At 49.0% G+C, this 24,938-nt stretch overlaps 1 protein-coding gene and 1 long non-coding RNA gene across 4 annotated transcripts in view; one reads left to right on the top strand and one right to left on the bottom strand.

The window, feature by feature from the left end:
* The window catches only part of pdlim7 (PDZ and LIM domain 7), a 92,516-nt gene extending 77,954 nt beyond the window's left edge, over window positions 1–14,562 (top strand). For all 3 annotated transcript variants that reach the window (XM_082974885.1, XM_082974887.1, XM_082974886.1), the window contains exons 10-11: window positions 8,544–8,659; window positions 10,815–14,562. In XM_082974885.1, coding sequence (XP_082831011.1) covers window positions 8,544–8,659; window positions 10,815–10,901 — 203 coding nt within the window. In that variant the 3' untranslated portion in view covers window positions 10,902–14,562. The remainder of the gene's footprint in view (window positions 1–8,543; window positions 8,660–10,814) is intronic.
* The window catches only part of LOC145879490 (uncharacterized), a 391,863-nt gene that overhangs the window by 10,152 nt on the left and 356,773 nt on the right, over window positions 1–24,938 (bottom strand). The gene's annotated exons all lie outside the window — the stretch shown is intronic.

Raw genomic sequence — 24,938 nt, 5'->3', positions numbered from 1 at the left:
CTCCCCTCCTCCTCTCTCATCCCTTCCCTACAATCTCCCCTCCTCCTCCCCATCCCTTCCCTACAATCTCCCCTCCTCCTCTCTCATCCCTTCCCTACAATCTCCCCTCCTCCTCTCTCATCCCTTCCCTACATTCTCCCCTCCTCCTCTCTCATCACTTCCCTACAATCTCCCCTCCTCCTCTCTCATCCCTTCCCTACAATCTGCTCTCCTCCACCTCTCTCATCCCTTCTCTACAATCTGCTCTCCTCCACCTCTCTCATCCCTTCTCTACAATCTGCTCTCCTCCTCTCTCATCCCTTCTCTACAATCTGCTCTCCTCCTCTCTATCCTTTCCCTACAATCTGCCCTCCTCCTCTCATCCCTTCCCTACAATCTGCTCTCCTCCTCTCTCATCCCTTCTTTACAATCTGCTCTCCTCCTCTCTCATCCCTTCTCTACAATCTGCTCTCCTCCTCTCATCCTTTCCCTACAATCTGCCCTCCTCCTCTCATCCCTTCCCTACAATCTGCTCTCCTCCTCTCTCATCCCTTCTCTACAATCTGCTCTCCTCCTCTCATCCTTTCCCTACAATCTGCCCTCCTCCTCTCATCCCTTCCCTACAATCTGCTCTCCTCCTCTCTCATCCCTTCTCTACAATCTGCTCTCCTCCTCCTCTCATCCCTTCTCTACAATCTGCTCTCCTCCTCCTCTCATCCCTTCCCTACAATCTGCTCTCCTCCTCCTCCTCTCATCCCTTCCCTCTACAATCTGCTCTCCTCCTCTCATCCCTTCCCTACAATCTGCTCCCTCCTCTCATCCCTTCCCTACAATCTGCTCTCCTCCTCTCATCCCTTCCCTACAATCTGCTCCTCCCTCATCCCTTCCCTACATCTGCTCTCCTCCTCTCATCCCTTCCCTACAATCTGCTCTCCTCCTCCTCTCATCCCTTCCCTACAATCTGCTCTCCTCCTCTCATCCCTTCCCTACAATCTGCTCTCCTCCTCTCATCCCTTCCCTACAATCTGCTCTCCTCCTCTCATCCCTTCCCTACAATCTGATCTCCTCCTCTCATCCCTTCCCTACAATCTGCTCTCCTCCCTCTCATCCCTTCTCTACAATCTGCTCTCCTCCTCCCCTCTCATCCCTCCCCTCTGCCTCCTCCTCTCTCATCCCTTCCCTACAATCTGCTCTCATCCCTTCCCTACAATCTGCTCTCCTCCTTTCTCATCCCTTCCCTACAATCTGATCTCCTCCTCTCATCCCTTCCCTACAATCTGCTCTCCTCCTCTCATCCCTTCCCTACAATCTGCTCTCCTCCTCTCATCCCTTCCCTACAATCTGCTCTCCTCCTCTCATCCCTTCCCTACAATCTGATCTCCTCCTCTCATCCCTTCCCTACAATCTGATCTCCTCCTCTCATCCCTTCCCTACAATCTGATCTCCTCCTCTCATCCCTTCTCTACAATCTGCTCTCCTCCTCCTCCTCTCATCCCTTCCCTACAATCTGCTCTCCTCCTCTCATCCCTTCTCTACAATCTGCTCTCCTCCTCCTCTCATCCCTTCCCTACAATCTGCTCTCCTCCTCCTCTCATCCCTTCCCTACAATCTGCTCTCCTCCTCCTCCTCTCATCCCTTCTCTACAATCTGCTCTCCTCCTCCTCCTCTCATCACTTCCCTACAATCTGCCCTCCTCCTCTCATCCCTTCGCATTATTTCTTATATTTATTTCTTTCTACAATCTGCTCTCCTCCTCCTCTCATCCCTTCCCTACAATCTGCTCTCCTCCTCCTCCTCTCATCCCTTCCCTACAATCTGCTCTCCTCCTCCTCCTCTCATCCCTTCCCTACAATCTGCTCTCCTCCTCTCATCCCTTCCCTACAATCTGCTCTCCTCCTCTCATCCCTTCTCTACAATCTGCTCTCCTCCTCTCATCCCTTCCCTACAATCTGCTCTCCTCCTCCTCCTCTCATCCCTTCCCTACAATCTGCTCTCCTCCTCCTCTCATCCCTTCCCTACAATCTGCTCTCCTCCTCCTCCTCTCATCCCTTCCCTACAATCTGCTCTCCTCCTCCTCCTCTCATCCCTTCCCTACAATCTGCTCTCCTCCTCCTCCTCTCATCCCTTCCCTACAATCTGCTCTCCTCCTCTCATCCCTTCTCTACAATCTGCTCTCCTCCTCTCATCCCTTCCCTACAATCTGCTCTCCTCCTCTCATCCCTTCCCTACAATCTGCTCTCCTCCTCTCATCCCTTCTCTACAATCTGCTCTCCTCCTCTCATCCCTTCCCTACAATCTGCTCTCCTCCTCCTCCTCTCATCCCTTCCCTACAATCTGCTCTCCTCCTCCTCCTCTCATCCCTTCCCTACAATCTGCCCTCCTCCTCCTCTCTCATCCCTTCCCTACAATCTGCTCTCCTCCTCTCATCCCTTCTCTACAATCTGCTCTCCTCCTCTCATCCCTTCTCTACAATCTGCTCTCCTCCTCTCATCCCTTCCCTACAATCTGCTCTCCTCCTCCTCCTCTCATCCCTTCTCTACAATCTGCTCTCCTCCTCCTCCTCTCATCCCTTCCCTACAATCTGCTCTCCTCCTCGTCCTCTCATCCCTTCCCTACAATCTGCTCTCCTCCTCCTCCTCCTCTCATCCCTTCCCTACAATCTGCTCTCCTCCTCCTCTCATCCCTTCTCTACAATCTGCCCTCCTCCTCTCATCCCTTCTCTACAATCTGCCCTCCTCCTCTCATCCCTTCTCTACAATCTGCCCTCCTCCTCTCATCCCTTCCCTACAATCTGCTCTCCTCCTCCTCTCTCATCCCTTCCCTACAATCTGCTCTCCTCCTCTCATCCCTTCACTACAATCTGCTCTCCTCCTCCTCCTCTTATCCCTTCCCTACAATCTGCTCTCCTCCTCTCATCCCTTCTCTACAATCTGCTCTCCTCCTCTCATCCCTTCCCTACAATCTGCTCTCCTCCTCCTCCTCTCATCCCTTCTCTACAATCTGCTCTCCTCCTCCTCCTCTCATCCCTTCCCTACAATCTGCCCTCCTCCTCCTCCTCTCATCCCTTCCCTACAATCTGCTCTCCTCCTCCTCCTCTCATCCCTTCCCTACAATCTGCTCTCCTCCTCCTCCTCCTCTCATCCCTTCCCTACAATCTGCTCTCCTCCTCCTCTCATCCCTTCTCTACAATCTGCCCTCCTCCTCTCATCCCTTCTCTACAATCTGCCCTCCTCCTCTCATCCCTTCTCTACAATCTGCCCCTCCTCTCATCCCTTCCCTACAATCTGCTCTCCTCCTCCTCTCTCATCCCTTCCCTACAATCTGCTCTCCTCCTCTCATCCCTTCACTACAATCTGCTCTCCTCCTCCTCCTCTCATCCCTTCCCTACAATCTGATCTCCTCCTCTCATCCCTTCCCTACAATCTGATCTCCTCCTCTCATCCCTTCCCTACAATCTGCTCTCCTCCTCCTCTCATCCCTTCTCTACAATCTGCCCTCCTCCTCTCATCCCTTCTCTACAATCTGCCCTCCTCCTCTCATCCCTTCCCTACAATCTGCTCTCCTCCTCCTCTCTCATCCCTTCCCTACAATCTGCTCTCCTCCTCCTCTCATCCCTTCTCTACAATCTGCCCTCCTCCTCTCATCCCTTCTCTACAATCTGCCCTCCTCCTCTCATCCCTTCTCTACAATCTGCCCTCCTTCTCTCATCCCTTCCCTACAATCTGCTCTCCTCCTCCTCTCTCATCCCTTCCCTACAATCTGCTCTCCTCCTCTCATCCCTTCACTACAATCTGCTCTCCTCCTCCTCCTCTTATCCCTTCCCTACAATCTGCTCTCCTCCTCTCATCCCTTCCCTACAATCTGATCTCCTCCTCCTCTTCTCATCCCTTCCCTACAATCTGCTCTCCTCCTCTCATCCCTTCCCTACAATCTGATCTCCTCCTCCTCCTCTCATCCCTTCCCTACAATCTGATCTCCTCCTCTCATCCCTTCCCTACAATCTGATCTCCTCCTCCTCCTCTCATCCCTTCCCTACAATCTGATCTCCTCCTCCTCCTCTCATCCCTTCCCTACAATCTGATCTCCTCCTCCTCCTCTCATCCCTTCTCTACAATCTGCCCTCCTCCTCTCATCCCTTCTCTACAATCTGCCCTCCTCCTCTCATCCCTTCCCTACAATCTGCTCTCCTGCTCCTCTCTCATCCCTTCCCTACAATCTGCTCTCCTCCTCTCTCATCCCTTCCCTACAATCTGATCTCCTCCTCTCATCCCTTCCCTACAATCTGCTCTCCTCCTCTCATCCCTTCCCTACAATCTGCTCTCCTCCTCTCATCCCTTCCCTACAATCTGATCTCCTCCTCTCATCCCTTCCCTACAATCTGATCTCCTCCTCTCATCCCTTCCCTACAATCTGATCTCCTCCTCTCATCCCTTCCCTACAATCTGATCTCCTCCTCTCATCCCTTCCCTACAATCTGATCTCCTCCTCTCATCCCTTCCCTACAATCTGACTCCTCCTCCTCCCTCCCTCTCGATCCCTCCTCTCTCCCCCACAATCTGCTCTCCTCCTCCTCCTCTCATCCCTTCCCTACAATCTGCTCTCCTCCTCTCATCCCTTCTCTACAATCTGCTCTCCTCCTCCTCTCATCCCTTCCCTACAATCTGCTCTCCTCCTCCTCCTCTCATCCCTTCTCTACAATCTGCTCTCCTCCTCCTCCTCTCATCCCTTCTCTACAATCTGCTCTCCTCCTCCTCCTCTCATCCCTTCCCTACAATCTGCTCTCCTCCTCCTCCTCTCATCCCTTCCCTACAATCTGCTCTCCTCCTCCTCCTCTCATCCCTTCCCTACAATCTGCTCTCCTCCTCCTCCTCTCATCCCTTCCCTACAATCTGCTCTCCTCCTCCTCCTCTCATCCCTTCTCTACAATCTGCTCTCCTCCTCTCATCCCTTCTCTACAATCTGCTCTCCTCCTCTCATCCCTTCCCTACAATCTGCTCTCCTCCTCCTCCTCTCATCCCTTCCCTACAATCTGCTCTCCTCCTCTCATCCCTTCTCTACAATCTGCTCTCCTCCTCTCATCCCTTCCCTACAATCTGCTCTCCTCCTCTCATCCCTTCCCTACAATCTGCTCTCCTCCTCTCATCCCTTCTCTACAATCTGCTCTCCTCCTCTCATCCCTTCCCTACAATCTGCTCTCCTCCTCTCATCCCTTCCCTACAATCTGCTCTCCTCCTCCTCCTCTCATCCCTTCCCTACAATCTGCCCTCCTCCTCCTCTCTCATCCCTTCCCTACAATCTGCTCTCCTCCTCTCATCCCTTCTCTACAATCTGCTCTCCTCCTCTCATCCCTTCTCTACAATCTGCTCTCCTCCTCTCATCCCTTCCCTACAATCTGCTCTCCTCCTCCTCCTCTCATCCCTTCTCTACAATCTGCTCTCCTCCTCCTCCTCTCATCCCTTCCCTACAATCTGCCCTCCTCCTCCTCCTCTCATCCCTTCCCTACAATCTGCTCTCCTCCTCCTCCTCTCATCCCTTCCATACAATCTGCTCTCCTCCTCCTCCTCTCATCCCTTCCCTACAATCTGCTCTCCTCCTCCTCTCATCCCTTCTCTACAATCTGCCCTCCTCCTCTCATCCCTTCTCTACAATCTGCCCTCCTCCTCTCATCCCTTCCCTACAATCTGCTCTCCTCCTCCTCTCTCATCCCTTCCCTACAATCTGCTCTCCTCCTCTCATCCCTTCACTACAATCTGCTCTCCTCCTCCTCCTCTTATCCCTTCCCTACAATCTGCTCTCCTCCTCTCATCCCTTCCCTACAATCTGATCTCCTCCTCCTCCTCTCATCCCTTCCCTACAATCTGCTCTCCTCCTCTCATCCCTTCCCTACAATCTGATCTCCTCCTCCTCTCTCATCCCTTCTCTACAATCTGCTCTCCTCCTCCTTCTCTCATCCCTTCCCTACAATCTGCTCTCCTCCTCCTCCTCTCATCCCTTCCCTACAATCTGCTCTCCTCCTCCTCTCATCCCTTCTCTACAATCTGCCCTCCTCCTCTCATCCCTTCTCTACAATCTGCTCTCCTCCTCTCATCCCTTCACTACAATCTGCTCTCCTCCTCCTCTCATCCCTTCCCTACAATCTGCTCTCCTCCTCCTCCTCTCATCCCTTCCCTACAATCTGCTCTCCTCCTCTCATCCCTTCCCTACAATCTGCTCTCCTCCTCTCATCCCTTCTCTACAATCTGCTCTCCTCCTCTCATCCCTTCCCTACAATCTGCTCTCCTCCTCTCATCCCTTCCCTACAATCTGCTCTCCTCCTCTCATCCCTTCTCTACAATCTGCTCTCCTCCTCTCATCCCTTCCCTACAATCTGCTCTCCTCCTCTCATCCCTTCCCTACAATCTGCTCTCCTCCTCCTCCTCTCATCCCTTCCCTACAATCTGCTCTCCTCCTCTCATCCCTTCCCTACAATCTGCTCTCCTCCTCTCATCCCTTCTCTACAATCTGCTCTCCTCCTCTCATCCCTTCCCTACAATCTGCTCTCCTCCTCTCATCCCTTCCCTACAATCTGCTCTCCTCCTCTCATCCCTTCTCTACAATCTGCTCTCCTCCTCTCATCCCTTCCCTACAATCTGCTCTCCTCCTCTCATCCCTTCCCTACAATCTGCTCTCCTCCTCCTCCTCTCATCCCTTCCCTACAATCTGCTCTCCTCCTCCTCCTCTCATCCCTTCCCTACAATCTGCCCTCCTCCTCCTCTCTCATCCCTTCCCTACAATCTGCTCTCCTCCTCTCATCCCTTCCCTACAATCTGCTCTCCTCCTCTCATCCCTTCCCTACAATCTGCTCTCCTCCTCTCATCCCTTCTCTACAATCTGCTCTCCTCCTCTCATCCCTTCTCTACAATCTGCTCTCCTCCTCTCATCCCTTCCCTACAATCTGCTCTCCTCCTCCTCCTCTCATCCCTTCTCTACAATCTGCTCTCCTCCTCCTCCTCTCATCCCTTCCCTACAATCTGCCCTCCTCCTCCTCCTCTCATCCCTTCCCTACAATCTGCTCTCCTCCTCCTCCTCTCATCCCTTCCCTACAATCTGCTCTCCTCCTCCTCCTCTCATCCCTTCCCTACAATCTGCTCTCCTCCTCCTCCTCTCATCCCTTCTCTACAATCTGCCCTCCTCCTCTCATCCCTTCTCTACAATCTGCCCTCCTCCTCTCATCCCTTCCCTACAATCTGCTCTCCTCCTCCTCCTCTTATCCCTTCCCTACAATCTGCTCTCCTCCTCTCATCCCTTCCCTACAATCTGCTCTCCTCCTCCTCCTCTTATCCCTTCCCTACAATCTGCTCTCCTCCTCTCATCCCTTCCCTACAATCTGATCTCCTCCTCCTCCTCTCATCCCTTCCCTACAATCTGATCTCCTCCTCCTCCTCTCATCCCTTCCCTACAATCTGCTCTCCTCCTCCTCCTCTCATCCCTTCTCTACAATCTGCTCTCCTCCTCCTCCTCTCATCCCTTCCCTACAATCTGCTCTCCTCCTCCTCCTCTCATCCCTTCCCTACAATCTGCTCTCCTCCTCCTCTCATCCCTTCTCTACAATCTGCCCTCCTCCTCTCATCCCTTCTCTACAATCTGCCCTCCTCCTCTCATCCCTTCCCTACAATCTGCTCTCCTCCTCCTCTCTCATCCCTTCCCTACAATCTGCTCTCCTCCTCCTCTCTCATCCCTTCCCTACAATCTGCTCTCCTCCTCCTCCTCTCATCCCTTCACTACAATCTGCTCTCCTCCTCTCATCCCTTCCCTACAATCTGATATCCTCCTCCTCCTCTCATCCCTTCCCTACAATCTGCTCTCCTCCTCTCATCCCTTCCCTACAATCTGATCTCCTCCTCCTCTCTCATCCCTTCCCTACAATCTGCTCTCCTCCTCCTCTCATCCCTTCTCATTATTATATTATTATATTTCTTTCTTTCTACAATCTGCTCTCCTCCTCTCTCATCCCTTCCCTTCCAATCTGCTCTCCTCCTCCTCTCTCATCCCTTCCCTACAATCTGCTCTCCTCCTCCTCTCTCATCCCTTCCCTACAATCTGCCCTCCTCCTCCTCTCATCCCTTCCCTACAATCTGCTCTCCTCCTCTCTCATCCCTTCTCTACAATCTGCTCTCCTCCTCTCATCCCTTCTCTACAATCTGCTCTCCTCCTCTCTCATCCTTTCCCTACAATCTGCTCTCCTCCTCCTCTCTCATCCCTTCCCTACAATCTGCCCTCCTCCTCCTCTCATCCCTTCTCTACAATCTGCTCTCCTCCTCTCTCATCCTTTCCCTACAATCTGCTCTCCTCCTCCTCCTCTCATCCCTTCCCTACAATCTGCTCTCCTCCTCCTCCTCCTCCTCCTCTCATTATTTCTTTCTTCTTTCTTTGTTTGATTCGTTGTTAATCTTCTCAGGCCAAAACCTTACAGGGGGAGAAAAAAAAATGTTTTGCTGATGAATATGGTAACTCTCAACCTCGCTTTCTCCTCACCCCCCTCTCTCTCCTCCACTTCCCTGCTCCCTCTCTCCCTCTCCTTGCAGATTATGAGAAGATGTTTGGTACTAAGTGTCATGGCTGTGACTTTAAGATCGATGCTGGGGACCGCTTCCTAGAGGCCTTGGGATACAGCTGGCACGACACCTGCTTCGTCTGTGCTGTAAGTCACTCTCCTGATTCACCTGGACCTCTGTCTACCTCACCTCTACCTGTCTGTCCTGATTCACCTGGACCTCTGTCTGTCTCACCTCTACCTGTCTGTCCTGATTCACCTGGACCTCTGTCTACCTCACCTCTACCTGTCTGTCCTGATTCACCTGGACCTCTGTCTGTCTCACCTCTACCTGTCTGTCCTGATTCACCTGGACCTCTGTCTACCTCACCTCTACCTGTCTCTCCTGATTCACCTGGACCTCTGTCTACCTCACCTCTACCTGTCTGTCCTGATTCACCTGGACCTCTGTCTACCTCACCTCTACCTGTCTGTCCTGATTCACCTGGACCTCTGTCTACCTCACCTCTACCTGTCTGTCCTGATTCACCTGGACCTCTGTCTACCTCACCTCTACCTGTCTGTCCTGATTCACCTGGACCTCTGTCTACCTCACCTCTACCTGTCTGTCCTGATTCACCTGGACCTCTGTCTACCTCACCTCTACCTGTCTGTCCTGATTCACCTGGACCTCTGTCTACCTCACCTCTACCTGTCTGTCCTGATTCACCTGGACCTCTGTCTACCTCACCTCTACCTGTCTGTCCTGATTCACCTGGACCTCTGTCTACCTCACCTCTACCTGTCTGTCCTGATTCACCTGGACCTCTGTCTACCTCACCTCTACCTGTCTGTCCTGATTCACCTGGACCTCTGTCTACCTCACCTCTACCTGTCTGTCCTGATTCACCTGGACCTCTGTCTACCTCACCTCTACCTGTCTGTCCTGATTCACCAGGACCTCTGTCTGTCTCACCTCTACCTGTCTGTCCTGATTCACCAGGACCTCTGTCTGTCTCACCTCTACCTGTCTGTCCTGATTCACCTGGACCTCTGTCTGTCTCACCTCTACTTGTCTGTCCTGATTCACCTGGACCTCTGTCTGTCTCACCTCTATATACAGTTGAAGTTGGAAGTTTACATACACTTAGGTTGGAGTCATTAAAACTAGTTTTTGAACCACTCCACAAATTTCTTGTGAACAAACTATAGTTTTGGCAAGTCGGTTAGGACATCAACTTTGTGCATGACACAAGTCATTCTTTCAACAATTGTTGACAGACAGATTATTTCACTTATAATTCACTGTATCACAATTCCAGTGGGTCAGAAGTTTACATACACCACCATTAAAAAGCCAGACTACGGTTTGGACAACAAAGTCAAGGTATTGGAGTGGCCATCACAAAGTATGGACCTCAATCCCATAGAAAATGTGTGGGCAGAACTGAAAAAGGTGTGCGAGCAAGGAGGCCTACAAACCTGACTCAGTTACACCAGCTCTGTCAGGAGGAATGGGCCAAAATTCACCCAACTTATTGTGGGAAGCTTGTGGAAGGCTACCCGAAAATGTTTGACCCAAGTTAAACAATTTGAAGGCAACGCTACCAAATACTAATTGAGTGTAAACTTCTGACCCACTTGGAATGTGATGAAATAAATAAATGCTGAAATAAATCATTCTCTCTACTATTATTCTGACATTTCACATTCTTAAAATAAAGTGGTGATCCTAACTGAGCTAAGACAAGGAATTTTTACTAGGATTCAATGTCAGGAATTGTGAAAAACAGTTTAAATGTATTTGGCTAAGGTGTATGTAAACTTCAACTGTACCTTCGTATCTACCTGTCTCTCCTGGACTTGGTCCAACCTATGTCTCTACCTGTCTCTCCTGGACCTGGTCCAACCTACGTCTCTACCTGTCTCTGTTATGTCTCACCTCAGTCTCTCTGCCTGTCTCTATGTCTCACCTCAGTCTCTCTGCCTGTCTCTATGTCTCACCTCAGTCTCTCTGCCTGTCTCTATGTCTCACCTCAGTCTCTCTGCCTGTCTCTATGTCTCACCTCAGTCTCTCTGCCTGTCTCTGTTATGTCTCACCTCAGTCTCTCTGCCTGTCTCTGTTATGTCTCACCTCAGTCTCTCTGCCTGTCTCTATGTCTCACCTCAGTCTCTCTGCCTGTCTCTATGTCTCACCTCAGTCTCTCTGCCTGTCTCTGTTATGTCTCACCTCAGTCTCTCTGCCTGTCTCTGTTATGTCTCACCTCAGTCTCTCTGCCTGTCTCTGTTATGTCTCACCTCAGTCTCTCTCTCTCCATCCCAGTTCTGCCAGATCAACCTCGAAGGGAAGACGTTCTACTCTAAGAATGATAAGCCGCTGTGTAAAGGCCATGCCTTCGCTCCCGTCTGAGAGGGAGGGAGGGGGGAGAGAGAGAGGTGGTTCAGAGGGGACAGGAACTGTTCTCTGAACCCTGAAGACTCGTACTCAGCATCACTCAGCTCCAGTTACTCTCCACTCCACTGCAAACCAGACAGCTGTTCAGATTCTCACTATCGCTCAGCTACAGATGTGTTCAGATATACTCCTATCCCTGGACTCCTGTCCCTGGACTCCTGTCCCTGGACTCCTGTCCCTGGACTCCTGTCCCCCGACTCCTATCCCCCGACTCCTATCCCCCGACTCCTATCCCCCGACTCCTATCCCCGGACTCCTATCCCTGGACTCCTATACCCCGACTCCTATCCCTGGACTCCTGTCCCCCGACTCCTGTCCCCCGACTCCTGTCCCCGGACTCCTGTCCCCCGACTCCTATCCCTGGACTCCTATCCCCCGGACTCCTATCCCCCGGACTCCTATCCCCCGGACTCCTATCCCCCGGACTCCTATCCCCCGGACTCCTGTCCCTCGACTCCTCATGCGTCCTGTGCTTTGCTTCCTCCCGCTGCTGTCAGGTCATATTTCTGGTCTGTTAGTCTAACAATCTGAAGGAATGTGATGTCAACCTTTTCAAACTAACTGCCGGTTTCTCAACTGTTTGTTCCTCGTAGCAGGTTACACTGGTATCCATATGTCATTTTGTAATAAGAGACGTTTAGTATCATGTGTAGTGTTAATTGCAAACGGAGTCATTTCAAGCCTTAGCTCAATGCTGTCTATCTCATGTATTACCAGTGAACCAGTGTGTGTATATTATATAAGTCATTCTCCCTCTGTGATTGTGATTGCTAACCACTGTTGTTGACAAGTTATTCTTTACTGCAGTGTGTCTAGTCAGTTGAACTGTTTTAAGCAGGGCCTGTTAGTTTGGTAAAATATCGCGCTTAGCCCCTTCCAATCTCAACCTCGTTCATTTCACTTTAACTGTCTTTTAAGTGTCTTCAAAGTTGAACCGACCATTTAGTGTGTCATTTCCTAAGATGTTACATTTAACTATCACTCCACTACCGACTTCATTTAAAGTCCCCTCCTAGTATCTGGTCCGTTTGACACCCCCTCTATACTCCAGTACTTAAGGTAATATAATGGGCACCCTTACTGCAGTACTGTTGGTAATGGGCAACCTTACTGCAGTACTGTTGGTAATGGGCAACCTTACTGCAGTATTGTTGGTAATGGGCAACCTTACTGCAGTACTGTTGGTAATGGGCAACCTTACTGCAGTACTGTTGGTAATGGGCAACCTTACTGCAGTATTGTTGGTAATGGGCAACCTTACTGCAGTACTGTTGGTAATGGGCAACCTTACTGCAGTACTGTTAGTAATGGGCAACCTTACTGCAGTACTGTTAGTAATGGGCAACCTTACTGCAGTACTGTTGGTAATGGGCAACCTTACTGCTGTACTGTTGGTAATGGGCAACCTTACTGCTGTACTGTTGGTAATGGGCAACCTTACTGCTGTACTGTTGGTAATGGGCAACCTTACTGCTGTACTGTTGGTAATGGGCAACCTTACTGCAGTACTGTTGGTAATGGGCAACCTTACTGCAGTATTGTTGGTAATGGGCAACCTTACTGCAGTACTGTTGGTAATGGGCAACCTTACTGCAGTATTTATGGTAATGGGCAACCTTACTGCAGTACTGTTGGTAATGGGCAACCTTACTGCAGTACTGTTGGTAATGGGCAACCTTACTGCTGTACTGTTGGTAATGGGCAACCTTACTGCAGTACTGCTTAATAGGAACTCAGCGATGTGGAATTATACTGAACAAAAACATAAACGCGGCATGCAACAATTTCAAAGATTTCACTGAGTTACAGTTCGTATAAGGAAATCAGTCAATTGAAAAAAATTCATTAGGCCCTAATCTATAGATTTCACATGACTGGGCAGGGATGCAGCCATGGGAGGGCATAGGCCCACCCAATTGGGAGACAGGCACAGCCAATCAGAATTAGTTTTTTCCCACAAAAGGACTTTATCATGTCTTGTCTCCCTTCCCACAGTGGAAGAAGCCGGATGTGGAGGTCCTGGGCAGGCGTGGTTAAACGCGATCTGCGGTTGTGAGTCTGGTTAGACGTACTGCCAAATTCACAAAAACGACGTTGGAGGCAGTTTATGGGGAAATAAAGATAAAATTCTCCGGCATCAGCTCCGGTGGACGTTCCTGCAGTCAGCATGCCTATTGCACTCTCCCTCAAAACTTTAGACATCTGTGGCAATGTGTTGTGTGACAAAACTGCACATTTTAGAGTGGCCTTTTGTCCCCAGCACAAGGTGCACCTGTGTAAATGGAACCCTATTCCCTATATAGTGCACTACTTTAGACCAGGGCCCTATTCCCTATATAGGAAACACTACTTTAGACCAGAGCCCTATTCCCTATATAGTGCACTACTTTAGACCAGAGCCCTATTCCCTATATAGTGCACTACTTTAGACCAGGGCCCTATTCCTTATGCCCTATTCCTTATATAAAGTAGTGCACTATAAAGGAAATGGGGAGTCCTTTAGGACACAGACCCGTATTGCACTAGCCACTATAGATACTGTAGAACACTTCATATGGACCCAAGAATGCTTCACGTCACAACAGCTATTTTAGTAATTGATTTGTTTCGTACATCATAAAAAGGATTTAGTATTTTGAAGCATCACTATCATTGTAATATATATGGAAATAAACTATGGCTTGTTTGCAGGGCTGGGCGTCAAATCCAGTTTAAACTATGGCTTGTTTACAGGGCTGGGCGTCAAATCCAGTTTAAACTATGGCTTGTTTGCAGGGCTGGGCGTCAAATCCAGTTTAAACTATGGCTTGTTTGCAGGGCTGGGCGTCAAATGCAGTTTAAACTATGGCTTGTTTACAGGGCTGGGCGTCAAATCCAGTTTAAACTATGGAAGTGAGATCTCTTTGAACATTTCTATAATATCATTACAACTAATTGACTGTTGAGTTGGAATTGACCCCAACTTTTGTTTTAATGGTATTTGTAGTCATTGTTGTCCTGGGATTTGTAGTCATTGTGTTGTTCTGGGATTTGTAATTATTGTTGTCCTGGGATTTGTAGTCATTGTGTTGTCCTGGGATTGAAGTCATTCTATACAAGTGGCTGTATGTATTGAACCAAATACTGTATAATCTAAGGCTCTATTCAATCCGAATCGCGGAAATTCATCTTTACAACGTTAATCAAATTTAAAAGCAATGTTCCTACTGTTTGGCGAAGACTGCGTGGTAAATGCTGAATATCGGCTCAATACCAAATTACCTTTCAATTGAAATCTGTACCGCTTCAGCAACACCGACTGAATAGAGCTCAAGTCTCGCAGGAGGCCAGTAAGTCATTATTTGTTGGAGTGCGTTTGAAACCAAATGATTTAGTAATGTACTCTATTTGTTTTGTTTTGTTCGGCAGAGGGTTGAGATGGTTCTCGTCTGACATGAACCCATTCCTACAATTGTACACAATGTCAACCTAATGGTCTGATTCCCCCACTACCATCAACTTCTGCTCCAAGAACAATAGGATTATAATTATAGAATTGTAAAAAAATAATAATAATAATCATAATAATCAAATAGTTGTCATAATTTTTTGTTGCATTAAAGTATCGTAATACCAAGTGTCTTTTCAAGTTTTGCACACTGAGCTTTACAAAAATACTTAAATTAGAGCGAGAAACTGCTGTATTCATATGTGTACACGCTAGAGATGTTTTTAAGCGGACTAATTGAGCTGTATTGTCTATTAGAACCAGTTAATTCATTTAAAACATCTAAACGTCTCCATTCCATACTCTCTTTTCACTGTGCAGACCCGGCGCCAGAACGAATCGTTTAGACAGGCGTTTGATTTCCATAGGCAGGTTGTTTTTCTCCAGACCTCGAATGATAAGGGGCGGCAGGGTAGCCTAGTGGTTAGAGCGTTGGACTAGAAACCGAAAGGTTGCAAGTTCGAATCCCCGAGCTGACGAGGTAAAAATCTGTCGTTCTGCCCCCAGAATAAGGCAGTTAACTGTTCCTAGGCCGTCATTGTAAATAAGAATTTGTTCTTAACTGACTTACCTAGTTAAAAATAGGAAAATCTGTAGTTTCAAGTTTGAGGGAAGTGTACAATGTATCTGACTATTTCTACCGATCTGTTTGGCAGTTATGAATAGTCATTTTTATATATGCACATTTCAATAATGAACAGTTTTTGTTTCTCAATCATGGTCACCTTGGTAATCATTAAATAAAAATCTGAAGTAAAATGTCTAAAAGTTAAAATGGTAACTGTTGAAAGAGCCTCTTTTAATATGGACACACGTATTGTTGGTAATGGGCAACCTTACTGTGATCCATTGGCTGCTTAAGAAATGAGAGCATAGAACGCAGAGAGCCTATAGGCCAAATGCAGCAGTAGGCGTAGGCCTACAACTCCCGTCATCAACTAAGTAAAATACGTAGGCCTACAACTCCCATCATCAACAGAGTAAAATACGTAGGCCTACAACTCCCATCAACTAAGTAAAATATGTAGGCCTACAACTCCCATCATCAACAGAGTAAAATACGTAGTCCTACAACTCCCATCAACAGAGTAAAATACGTAGGCCTACAACTCCCATCATCAACAGAGTAAAATACGTAGTCCTACAACTCCCATCAACAGAGTAAAATACGTAGTCCTACAACTCCCATCAACAGAGTAAAATACGTAGTCCTACAGCCGAACAATTAAAAACAGTCGAAAATATGCCGATGAAAGATTCCGGTTCTTTCAATCACCTTCATCTCTCTTCTCCGTCCGTCTGCCTCCCTTTCTGTCGGTGTTCACTTGAGCTATTCCTTGTGAAGTTCAACATTGTATCAAATGATCACAGGGCTCAGAACAGGGCAGCACGGCTGGCCCTTAAAAAGTACACGGAGAGCTAACATTAATGACATGCATGTCAATCTCTCATGGCTCCAAATGGGAAGAGAGATTGAATTCCACATTACTTGTTTTTGTAAGTGGTGTTGACAAGCTGAATGTAATGAGCTGTCTGTTTAAACTACTAGCACACAGCTCAGACACCCATACATACCCCACAAGACATGCCACCAGAGGTCTGTTTAAACTGACTGGCACACAGCTCAGACACCCATACATACCCCACAAGACATGCCACCAGAGGTCTCTTCACAGTCCCCAAGTCCAGAACAGACTACTGGAGGCGAACAGTACTACATAGAGCCATGACTACATGGAACTCTATTCCATATCAGGTAACTGATGCAGCAGTAGAATCAGATTTAAAAAGCAGGTAAAAATACACCTTATGGAACAGCGGGGACTGTGAAGTAACACAAACACATGCATACAAACACATGATAACATACACACTTTACACACACGTACACATGGGTTTTGTGTTGTAGATATGGGGTAGTGGAGAATGGGTCTGAGTTCACACACTTAATGTGTTAGGAATTATTTTATGAATGTATTGTAATGTTTTTAAAATTATATAACTGCCTTAATTTTGCCGGACCCCAGGAAGAGTAGCTGCTGCCAAGGCAGGAACTAATGGGGATCCATAATAAACCCCAGGAAGAGTAGCCGCTGCCTTGGCAGGAACTAACGGGGATCCATAATAAACCCCAGGAAGAGTAGCCGCTGCCTTGGCAGGAATTAACGGGGATCCATAATAAACCCCAGGAAGAGTTGCTGCTGCCTTGACAGGAACTAATGGGGATCCATAATAAACCCCAGGAAGAGTAGCTGCTGCCTTGGCAGGAACTAAGGTGGATCCATAATAAACCCCAGGAAGAGTAGCTGCTGCCTTGGCAGGAATTAATGGGGATCCATAATAAGCCCCAGGAAGAGTAGCTGCTGCCTTGACAGAAACTAATGGGGATCCATAATAAACCCCAGGTAGAGTAGCTGCTGCCTTGGCAGTAACTATTGGGGATCCATAATAAACCCCAGGAAGAGTAGCTGCTGCCTTGGCAGGAATGAATGGGGATCCATAATAAACCCCAGGAAGAGTAGCTGCTGCCTTGGCATTAATTAACGGGGATCCATAATAAACCCCAGGAAGAGTAGCTGCTGCCTTGGCAGAAACTAATGGGGATCCATAATAAACCCCAGGAAGAGTAGCTGCAGCCTTGGCAGGAACTAATGGGGATCCATAATAAACCCCAGGAAGAGTAGCTGCTGCCTTGGCAGGAATTAATTGGGATCCATAATAAACCCCAGGAAGAGTAGCTGCTGCCTTGGCAGGAACTAATGTGGATCATAATAAACCCCAGGAAGAGTAGCTGCTGCCTTGGCAGGAACTAATGGGGATCCATAATAAGCCCCAGGAAGAGTAGCTGCTGCCTTGACAGAAACTAATGGGGATCCATAATAAACCCCAGGAAGAGTAGCCGCTGCCTTGGCAGGAACTAACGGGGATCCATAATAAACCCCAGGAAGAGTAGCCGCTGCCTTGGCAGGAACTAATGGGGATCCATAATAAACCCCAGGAAGAGTAGCTTCTGCCTTGGCAGGAACTAATGGGGATCCATAATAAACCCCAGGAAGAGTTGCTGCTACCTTGGCAGGAAGTAATGTGGATCCATAATAAACCCCAGGAAGAGTAGCTGCTGCCTTGACAGGAACTAATGGGGATCCATAATAAACCCCAGGAAGAGTTGCTGCTACCTTGGCAGGAAGTAATGTGGATCCATAATAAACCCCAGGAAGAGTAGCTGCTGCCTTGACAGGAACTAATGGGGATCCATAATAAACCCCAGGAAGAGTAGCTGGTGCCTTGGCAGGAACTAAGGTGGATCCATAATAAACCCCAGGAAGAGTAGCTGCTGCCTTGGCAGGAACTAATGGGGATCCATAATAAGCCCCAGGAAGAGTAGCTGCTGCCTTGACAAAATCCAATGGGGATCCATAATAAACCCCAGGTAGAGTAGCTGCTGCCTTGGCAGTAACTAATGGGGATCCATAATAAACCCCAGGAAGAGTAGCTGCTGCCTTGGCAGGAATTAATGGGGATCCATAATCAACCCCACGAAGAGTAGCTGCTGCCTTGGCATTAACTAATGGGGATCCATAATAAACCCCAGGAAGAGTAGCTTCTGCCTTGGCTGAAACTAATGGTGATCCATAATAAACCCCAGGAAGAGTAGCTGCAGCCTTGGCAGGAACTAATGGGGATCCATAATAAACCCCAGGAAGAGTAGCTGCTGCCTTGGCAGGAACTAACGGGGATCCATAATAAGCCCCAGGAAGAGTAGCTGCTGCCTTGGCAGGAATCCAATGGGGATCCATAATAAACCCCAGGAAGAGTAGCTGCTGCCTTGGCAGGAACTAATGGGGATCCATAATAAACCCCAGGAAGAGTAGCTGCTGCCTTGGCAGGAACTAATGGGGATCCATAATAAACCCCAGGAAGAGTAGCTGCTGCCTTGGCAGGAACTAATGGGGATCCATAATAAACCCCAGGAAGAGTAGCTGCTGCCTTGGCAGGAACTAATGTGGATCCATAATAAGCCCCAGGAAGAGTAGCTGCTGCCTTGACAGGAACTAATGGGGATCCATAATAAACCCCAGGAAGAGTAGCCGCTGCCTTGGCAGGAACTAACGGGGATCCATAATAAACCCCAGGAAGAGTAGCCGCTGCCTTGGCAGGAACTAACGGGGATCCATAATAAACCCCAGGAAGAGTAGCTGCTGCCTTGGCAGGAACTAATGGGGATCCATAATAAACCCCAGGAAGAGTAGCTGCTGCCTTGGCAGGAAGCTAATGGGGATCCATAATAAACCCCAGGAAGAGTAGCTGCTGCCTTGACAGGAACTAATGGGGATCCATAATAAACCCCAGGAAGAGTAGCTGCTGCCTTGGCAGGAAGTAATGGGGATCCATAATAAACCCCAGGAAGAGTAGCTGCTGCCTTGACAGGAACTAATGGGGATCCATAATAAACCCCAGGAAGAGTAGCTGGTGCCTTGGCAGGAACTAATGGTGGATCCATAATAAACCCCAGGAAGAGTAGCTGCTGCCTTGGCAGGAACTAATGGGGATCCATAATAAGCCCCAGGAAGAGTAGCTGCTGCCTTGGCAGGAATCCAATGGGGATCCATAATAAACCCCAGGTAGAGTAGCTGCTGCCTTGGCAGTAACTAATGGGGATCCATAATAAACCCCAGGAAGAGTAGCTGCTGCCTTGGCAGGAACTAATGGGGATCCATAATCAACCCCACGAAGAGTAGCTGCTGCCTTGGCAGGAACTAATGGGGATCCATAATAAACCCCAGGAAGAGTAGCTGCTGCCTTGGCTGAAACTAATGGGGATCCATAATAAACCCCAGGAAGAGTAGCTGCAGCCTTGGCAGGAACTAATGGGGATCCATAATAAACCCCAGGAAGAGTAGCTGCTGCCTTGGCAGGAACTAACGGGGATCCATAATAAGCCCCAGGAAGAGTAGCTGCTGCCTTGACAAGAATCCAACGGGGATCCATAATAAACCCCAGGAAGAGTAGCTGCTGCCTTGGCAGTAACTAATGGGGATCCATAATAAACCCCAGGAAGAGTAGCTGCTGCCTTGGCAGGAACTAATGGGGATCCATAATAAACCCCAGGAAGAGTAGCTGCTGCCTTGGCAGGAACTAATGGGGATCCATAATAAACCCCAGGAAGAGTAGCTGCTGCCTTGGCAGGAACTAATGTGGATCCATAATAAACCCCAGGAAGAGTAGCTGCTGCCTTGGCAGGAACTAATGGGGATCCATAATAAGCCCCAGGAAGAGTAGCTGCTGCCTTGGCAGGAACTAATGGGGATCCATAATAAACCCCAGGAAGAGTAGCCGCTGCCTTGGCAGGAACTAACGGGGATCCATAATAAACCCCAGGAAGAGTAGCCGCTGCCTTGGCAGGAACTAATGGGGATCCATAATAAACCCCAGGAAGAGTAGCTGGTGCCTTGGCAGGAACTAAGGTGGATCCATAATAAACCCCAGGAAGAGTAGCTGCTGCCTTGGCAGGAACTAATGGGGATCCATAATAAGCCCCAGGAAGAGTAGCTGCTGCCTTGGCAGGAATCCAATGGGGATCCATAATAAACCCCAGGAAGAGTAGCTGCTGCCTTGGCAGTAACTAATGGGGATCCATAATAAACCCCAGGAAGAGTAGCTGCTGCCTTGGCAGGAACTAATGGGGATCCATAATAAACCCCAGGAAGAGTAGCTGCTGCCTTGGCAGGAATTAATGGGGATCCATAATAAACCCCAGGAAGAGTAGCTGCTGCCTTGGCAGGAACTAATGGGGATCCATAATAAACCCCAGGAAGAGTAGCTGCTGCCTTGGCAGGAACTAATGGGGATCCATAATAAGCCCCAGGAAGAGTAGCTGCTGCCTTGGCAGGAACTAATGGGGATCCATAATAAACCCCAGGAAGAGTAGCCGCTGCCTTGGCAGGAACTAACGGGGATCCATAATAAACCCCAGGAAGAGTAGCCGCTGCCTTGGCAGGAACTAATGGGGATCCATAATAAACCCCAGGAAGAGTAGCTTCTGCCTTGGCAGGAACTAATGGGGATCCATAATAAACCCCAGGAAGAGTTGCTGCTACCTTGGCAGGAAGTAATGTGGATCCATAATAAACCCCAGGAAGAGTAGCTGCTGCCTTGACAGGAACTAATGGGGATCCATAATAAACCCCAGGAAGAGTTGCTGCTACCTTGGCAGGAAGTAATGTGGATCCATAATAAACCCCAGGAAGAGTAGCTGCTGCCTTGACAGGAACTAATGGGGATCCATAATAAACCCCAGGAAGAGTAGCTGGTGCCTTGGCAGGAACTAAGGTGGATCCATAATAAACCCCAGGAAGAGTAGCTGCTGCCTTGGCAGGAACTAATGGGGATCCATAATAAGCCCCAGGAAGAGTAGCTGCTGCCTTGACAAGAATCCAATGGGGATCCATAATAAACCCCAGGTAGAGTATCTGCTGCCTTGGCAGTAACTAATGGGGATCCATAATAAACCCCAGGAAGAGTAGCTGCAGCCTTGGCAGGAACTAATGGGGATCCATAATAAACCGCAGGAAGAGTAGCTGCTGCCTTGGCAGGAATCTAATTGGGATCCATAATAAACCCCAGGAAGAGTAGCTGCTGCCTTGGCAGGAACTAATGTGGATCATAATAAACCCCAGGAAGAGTAGCTGCTGCCTTGGCAGGAACTAATGGGGATCCATAATAAGCCCCAGGAAGAGTAGCTGCTGCCTTGACAGAAACTAATGGGGATCCATAATAAACCCCAGGAAGAGTAGCCGCTGCCTTGGCAGGAACTAACGGGGATCCATAATAAACCCCAGGAAGAGTAGCCGCTGCCTTGGCAGGAACTAATGGGGATCCATAATAAACCCCAGGAAGAGTAGCTTCTGCCTTGGCAGGAACTAATGGGGATCCATAATAAACCCCAGGAAGAGTTGCTGCTACCTTGGCAGGAAGTAATGTGGATCCATAATAAACCCCAGGAAGAGTAGCTGCTGCCTTGACAGGAACTAATGGGGATCCATAATAAACCCCAGGAAGAGTTGCTGCTGCCTTGGCAGGAAGCTAATGTGGATCCATAATAAACCCCAGGAAGAGTAGCTGCTGCCTTGGCAGGAACTAATGGGGATCCATAATAAACCCCAGGAAGAGTAGCTGGTGCCTTGGCAGGAACTCAGGTGGGATCCATAATAAACCCCAGGAAGAGTAGCTGCTGCCTTGGCAGGAACTAATGGGGATCCATAATAAGCCCCAGGAAGAGTAGCTGCTGCCTTGGCAGGAATCCAACTGGGGATCCTTAATAAACCCCAGGTAAGAGTAGCTGCTGCCTTGGCAGTAACTAATGGGGATCCATAATAAACCCCAGGAAGAGTAGCTGCTGCCTTGGCAGGAATCTAATGGGGATCCATAATCAACCCCAGGAAGAGTAGCTGCTGCCTTGGCAGGAACTAATGGGGATCCATAATAAACCCCAGGAAGAGTAGCTGCTGCCTTGGCATGAACTAATGGGGATCCATAATAAACCCCAGGAAGAGTAGCTGCTGCCTTGGCAGGAATTAATGGGGATCCATAATAAACCCCAGGAAGAGTAGCTGCTGCCTTGGCAGGAAGTAACGGGGGATCCATAATAAACCCCAGGAAGAGTAGCTGCTGCCTTGGCAGGAACTAACGGGGATCCATAATAAACCCCAGGAAGAGTAGCTTCTGCCTTGGCAGGAACTAATGGGGATCCATAATAAACCCCAGGAAGAGTAGCTGCTAGCCTTGGCAGGAACTAATGGTGGATCCATAATAAACCCCAGGAAGAGTAGCTGCTGCCTTGGCAGGAACTAATGGGGATCCATAATAAACCCCAGGAAGAGTAGCTGCTGCCTTGGCAGGAACTAACGGGGATCCATAATAAACCCCAGGAAGAGTAGCTGCTGCCTTGGCAGGAACTAATGGGGATCCATAATAAGCCCCAGGAAGAGTAGCTGCTGCCTTGGCAGGAACTAATGGGGATCCATAATAAACCCCAGGAAGAGTAGCTGCTGCCTTCGCAGGAATTAATGTGGGATCCATAATAAACCCCAGGAAGAGTAGCTGCTGCCTTGACAGGAACTAATGGGGATCCATAATAAACCCCAGGAAGGGTAGCTGCTGCCTTGGCAGGAACTAACGGGGATCCATAATAAACCCCAGGAAGAGTAGCTGCTGCCTTGGCAGAAACTAATGGGGATCCATAATAAACCCCAGGAAGAGTAGCTGCTGCCTTGGCAGGAACTAATGGGGATCCATAATAAACCCCAGGAAGAGTAGCTGCTGCCTTCGCAGGAATTCATTGGGATCCATAATAAACCCCAGGAAGAGTAGCTGCTGCCTTGGCAGGAACTAATGGGGATCCATAATAAACCCCAGGAAGGGTAGCTGCTGCCTTGGCAGGAATTAACGGGGATCCATAATAAACCCCAGGAAGAGTAGCTGCTGCCTTGACAGAAACTAATGGGGATCCATAATAAACCCCAGGAAGAGTAGCTGCTGCCTTGGCAGAAACTAATGGGGATCCATAATAAACCCCAGGAAGAGTAGTTGCTGCCTTGGCAGGAACTAACGGGGATCCATAATAAACCACCAGGAAGAGTAGCTGCTGCCTTGGCAGGAATTAATGGGGATCCATAATAAACCCCAGGAAGAGTAGCTGCTGCCTTGACAGGAACTAATGGGGATCCATAATAAACCCCAGGAAGAGTAGCTGCTGCCTTGGCAGGAACTAATGGGGATCCATAATAAACCCCAGGAAGAGTAGCTGCTGCCTTGGCAGGAACTAATGGGGATCCATAATAAACCCCAGGAAGAGTAGCTGCTGCCTTGGCAGGAACTAATGGGGATCCATAATAAACCCCAGGAAGAGTAGCTGCTGCCTTGACAGGAACTAACGGGGATCCATAATAAACCCCAGGAAGAGTAGCTGCTGCCTTGGCAGGAACTAACGGGGATCCATAATAAACCCCAGGAAGAGTAGCTGCTGCCTTGGCAGGAACTAATGGGGATCCATAATAAACCCCAGGAAGAGTAGCTGCTGCCTTGGCAGGAACTAATGGGGATCCATAATAAACCCCAGGAAGAGTAGCTGCTGCCTTGACAGGAACTAATGGGGATCCATAATAAACCCCAGGAAGAGTAGCTGCTGCCTTGGCAGGAACTAATGGGGATCCATAATAAACCCCAGGAAGAGTAGCTGCTGCCTTGGCAGGAACTAATGGGGATCCATAATAAACCCCAGGAAGAGTAGCTGCTGCCTTGGCAGGAACTAATGGGGATCCATAATAAACCCCAGGAAGAGTAGCTGCTGCCTTGACAGGAACTAATGGGGATCCATAATAAACCCCAGGAAGAGTAGCTGCTGCCTTGGCAGGAACTAATGGGGATCCATAATAAACCCCAGGAAGAGTAGCTGCTGCCTTGACAGGAACTAATGGGGATCCATAATAAACCCCAGGAAGAGTAGCTGCTGCCTTGGCAGGAACTAACGGGGATCCATAATAAACCCCAGGAAGAGTAGCTGCTGCCTTGGCAGGAACTAATGGGGATCCATAATAAACCCCAGGAAGAGTAGCTGCTGCCTTGGCAGGAACTAATGGGGATCCATAATAAACCCCAGGAAGAGTAGCTGCTGCCTTGGCAGGAACTAATGGGGATCCATAATAAACCCCAGGAAGAGTAGCTGCTGCCTTGGCAGGAACTAATGGGGATCCATAATAAACCCCAGGAAGAGTAGCTGCTGCCTTGGCAGGAAGTAATGGGGATCCATAATAAACCCCAGGAAGAGTAGCTGCTGCCTTGGCAGGAACTAATGGGGATCCATAATAAACCCCAGGAAGAGTAGCTGCTGCCTTGGCAGGAACTAATGGGGATCCATAATAAACCCCAGGAAGAGTAGCTGCTGCCTTGGCAGGAACTAATGGGGATCCATAATAAACCCCAGGAAGAGTAGCTGCTGCCTTGGCAGGAACTAATGGGGATCCATAATAAACCCCAGGAAGAGTAGCTGCTGCCTTGGCAGGAACTAATGGGGATCCATAATAAACCCCAGGAAGAGTAGCTGCTGCCTTGGCAGGAACTAATGGGGATCCATAATAAACCCCAGGAAGAGTAGCTGCTGCCTTGGCAGGAACTAATGGGGATCCATAATAAACCCCAGGAAGAGTAGCTGCTGCCTTGGCAGGAACTAATGGGGATCCATAATAAACCCCAGGAAGAGTAGCTGCTGCCTTGGCAGGAACTAATGGGGATCCATAATAAACCCCAGGAAGAGTAGCTGCTGCCTTGGCAGGAACTAATGGGGATCCATAATAAACCCCAGGAAGAGTAGCTGCTGCCTTGGCAGGAACTAATGGGGATCCATAATAAACCCCAGGAAGAGTAGCTGCTGCCTTGGCAGGAACTAATGGGGATCCATAATAAACCCCAGGAAGAGTAGCTGCTGCCTTGGCAGGAACTAATGGGGA

Source organism: Salmo salar, chromosome 05 (assembly GCF_965601325.2).
Source record: "Salmo salar chromosome 05, fSalSal1, whole genome shotgun sequence".
Classification (NCBI taxonomy): Eukaryota; Metazoa; Chordata; class Actinopteri; order Salmoniformes; family Salmonidae; genus Salmo; species Salmo salar.
This window is presented reverse-complemented; position numbering and strand designations above follow the sequence as displayed.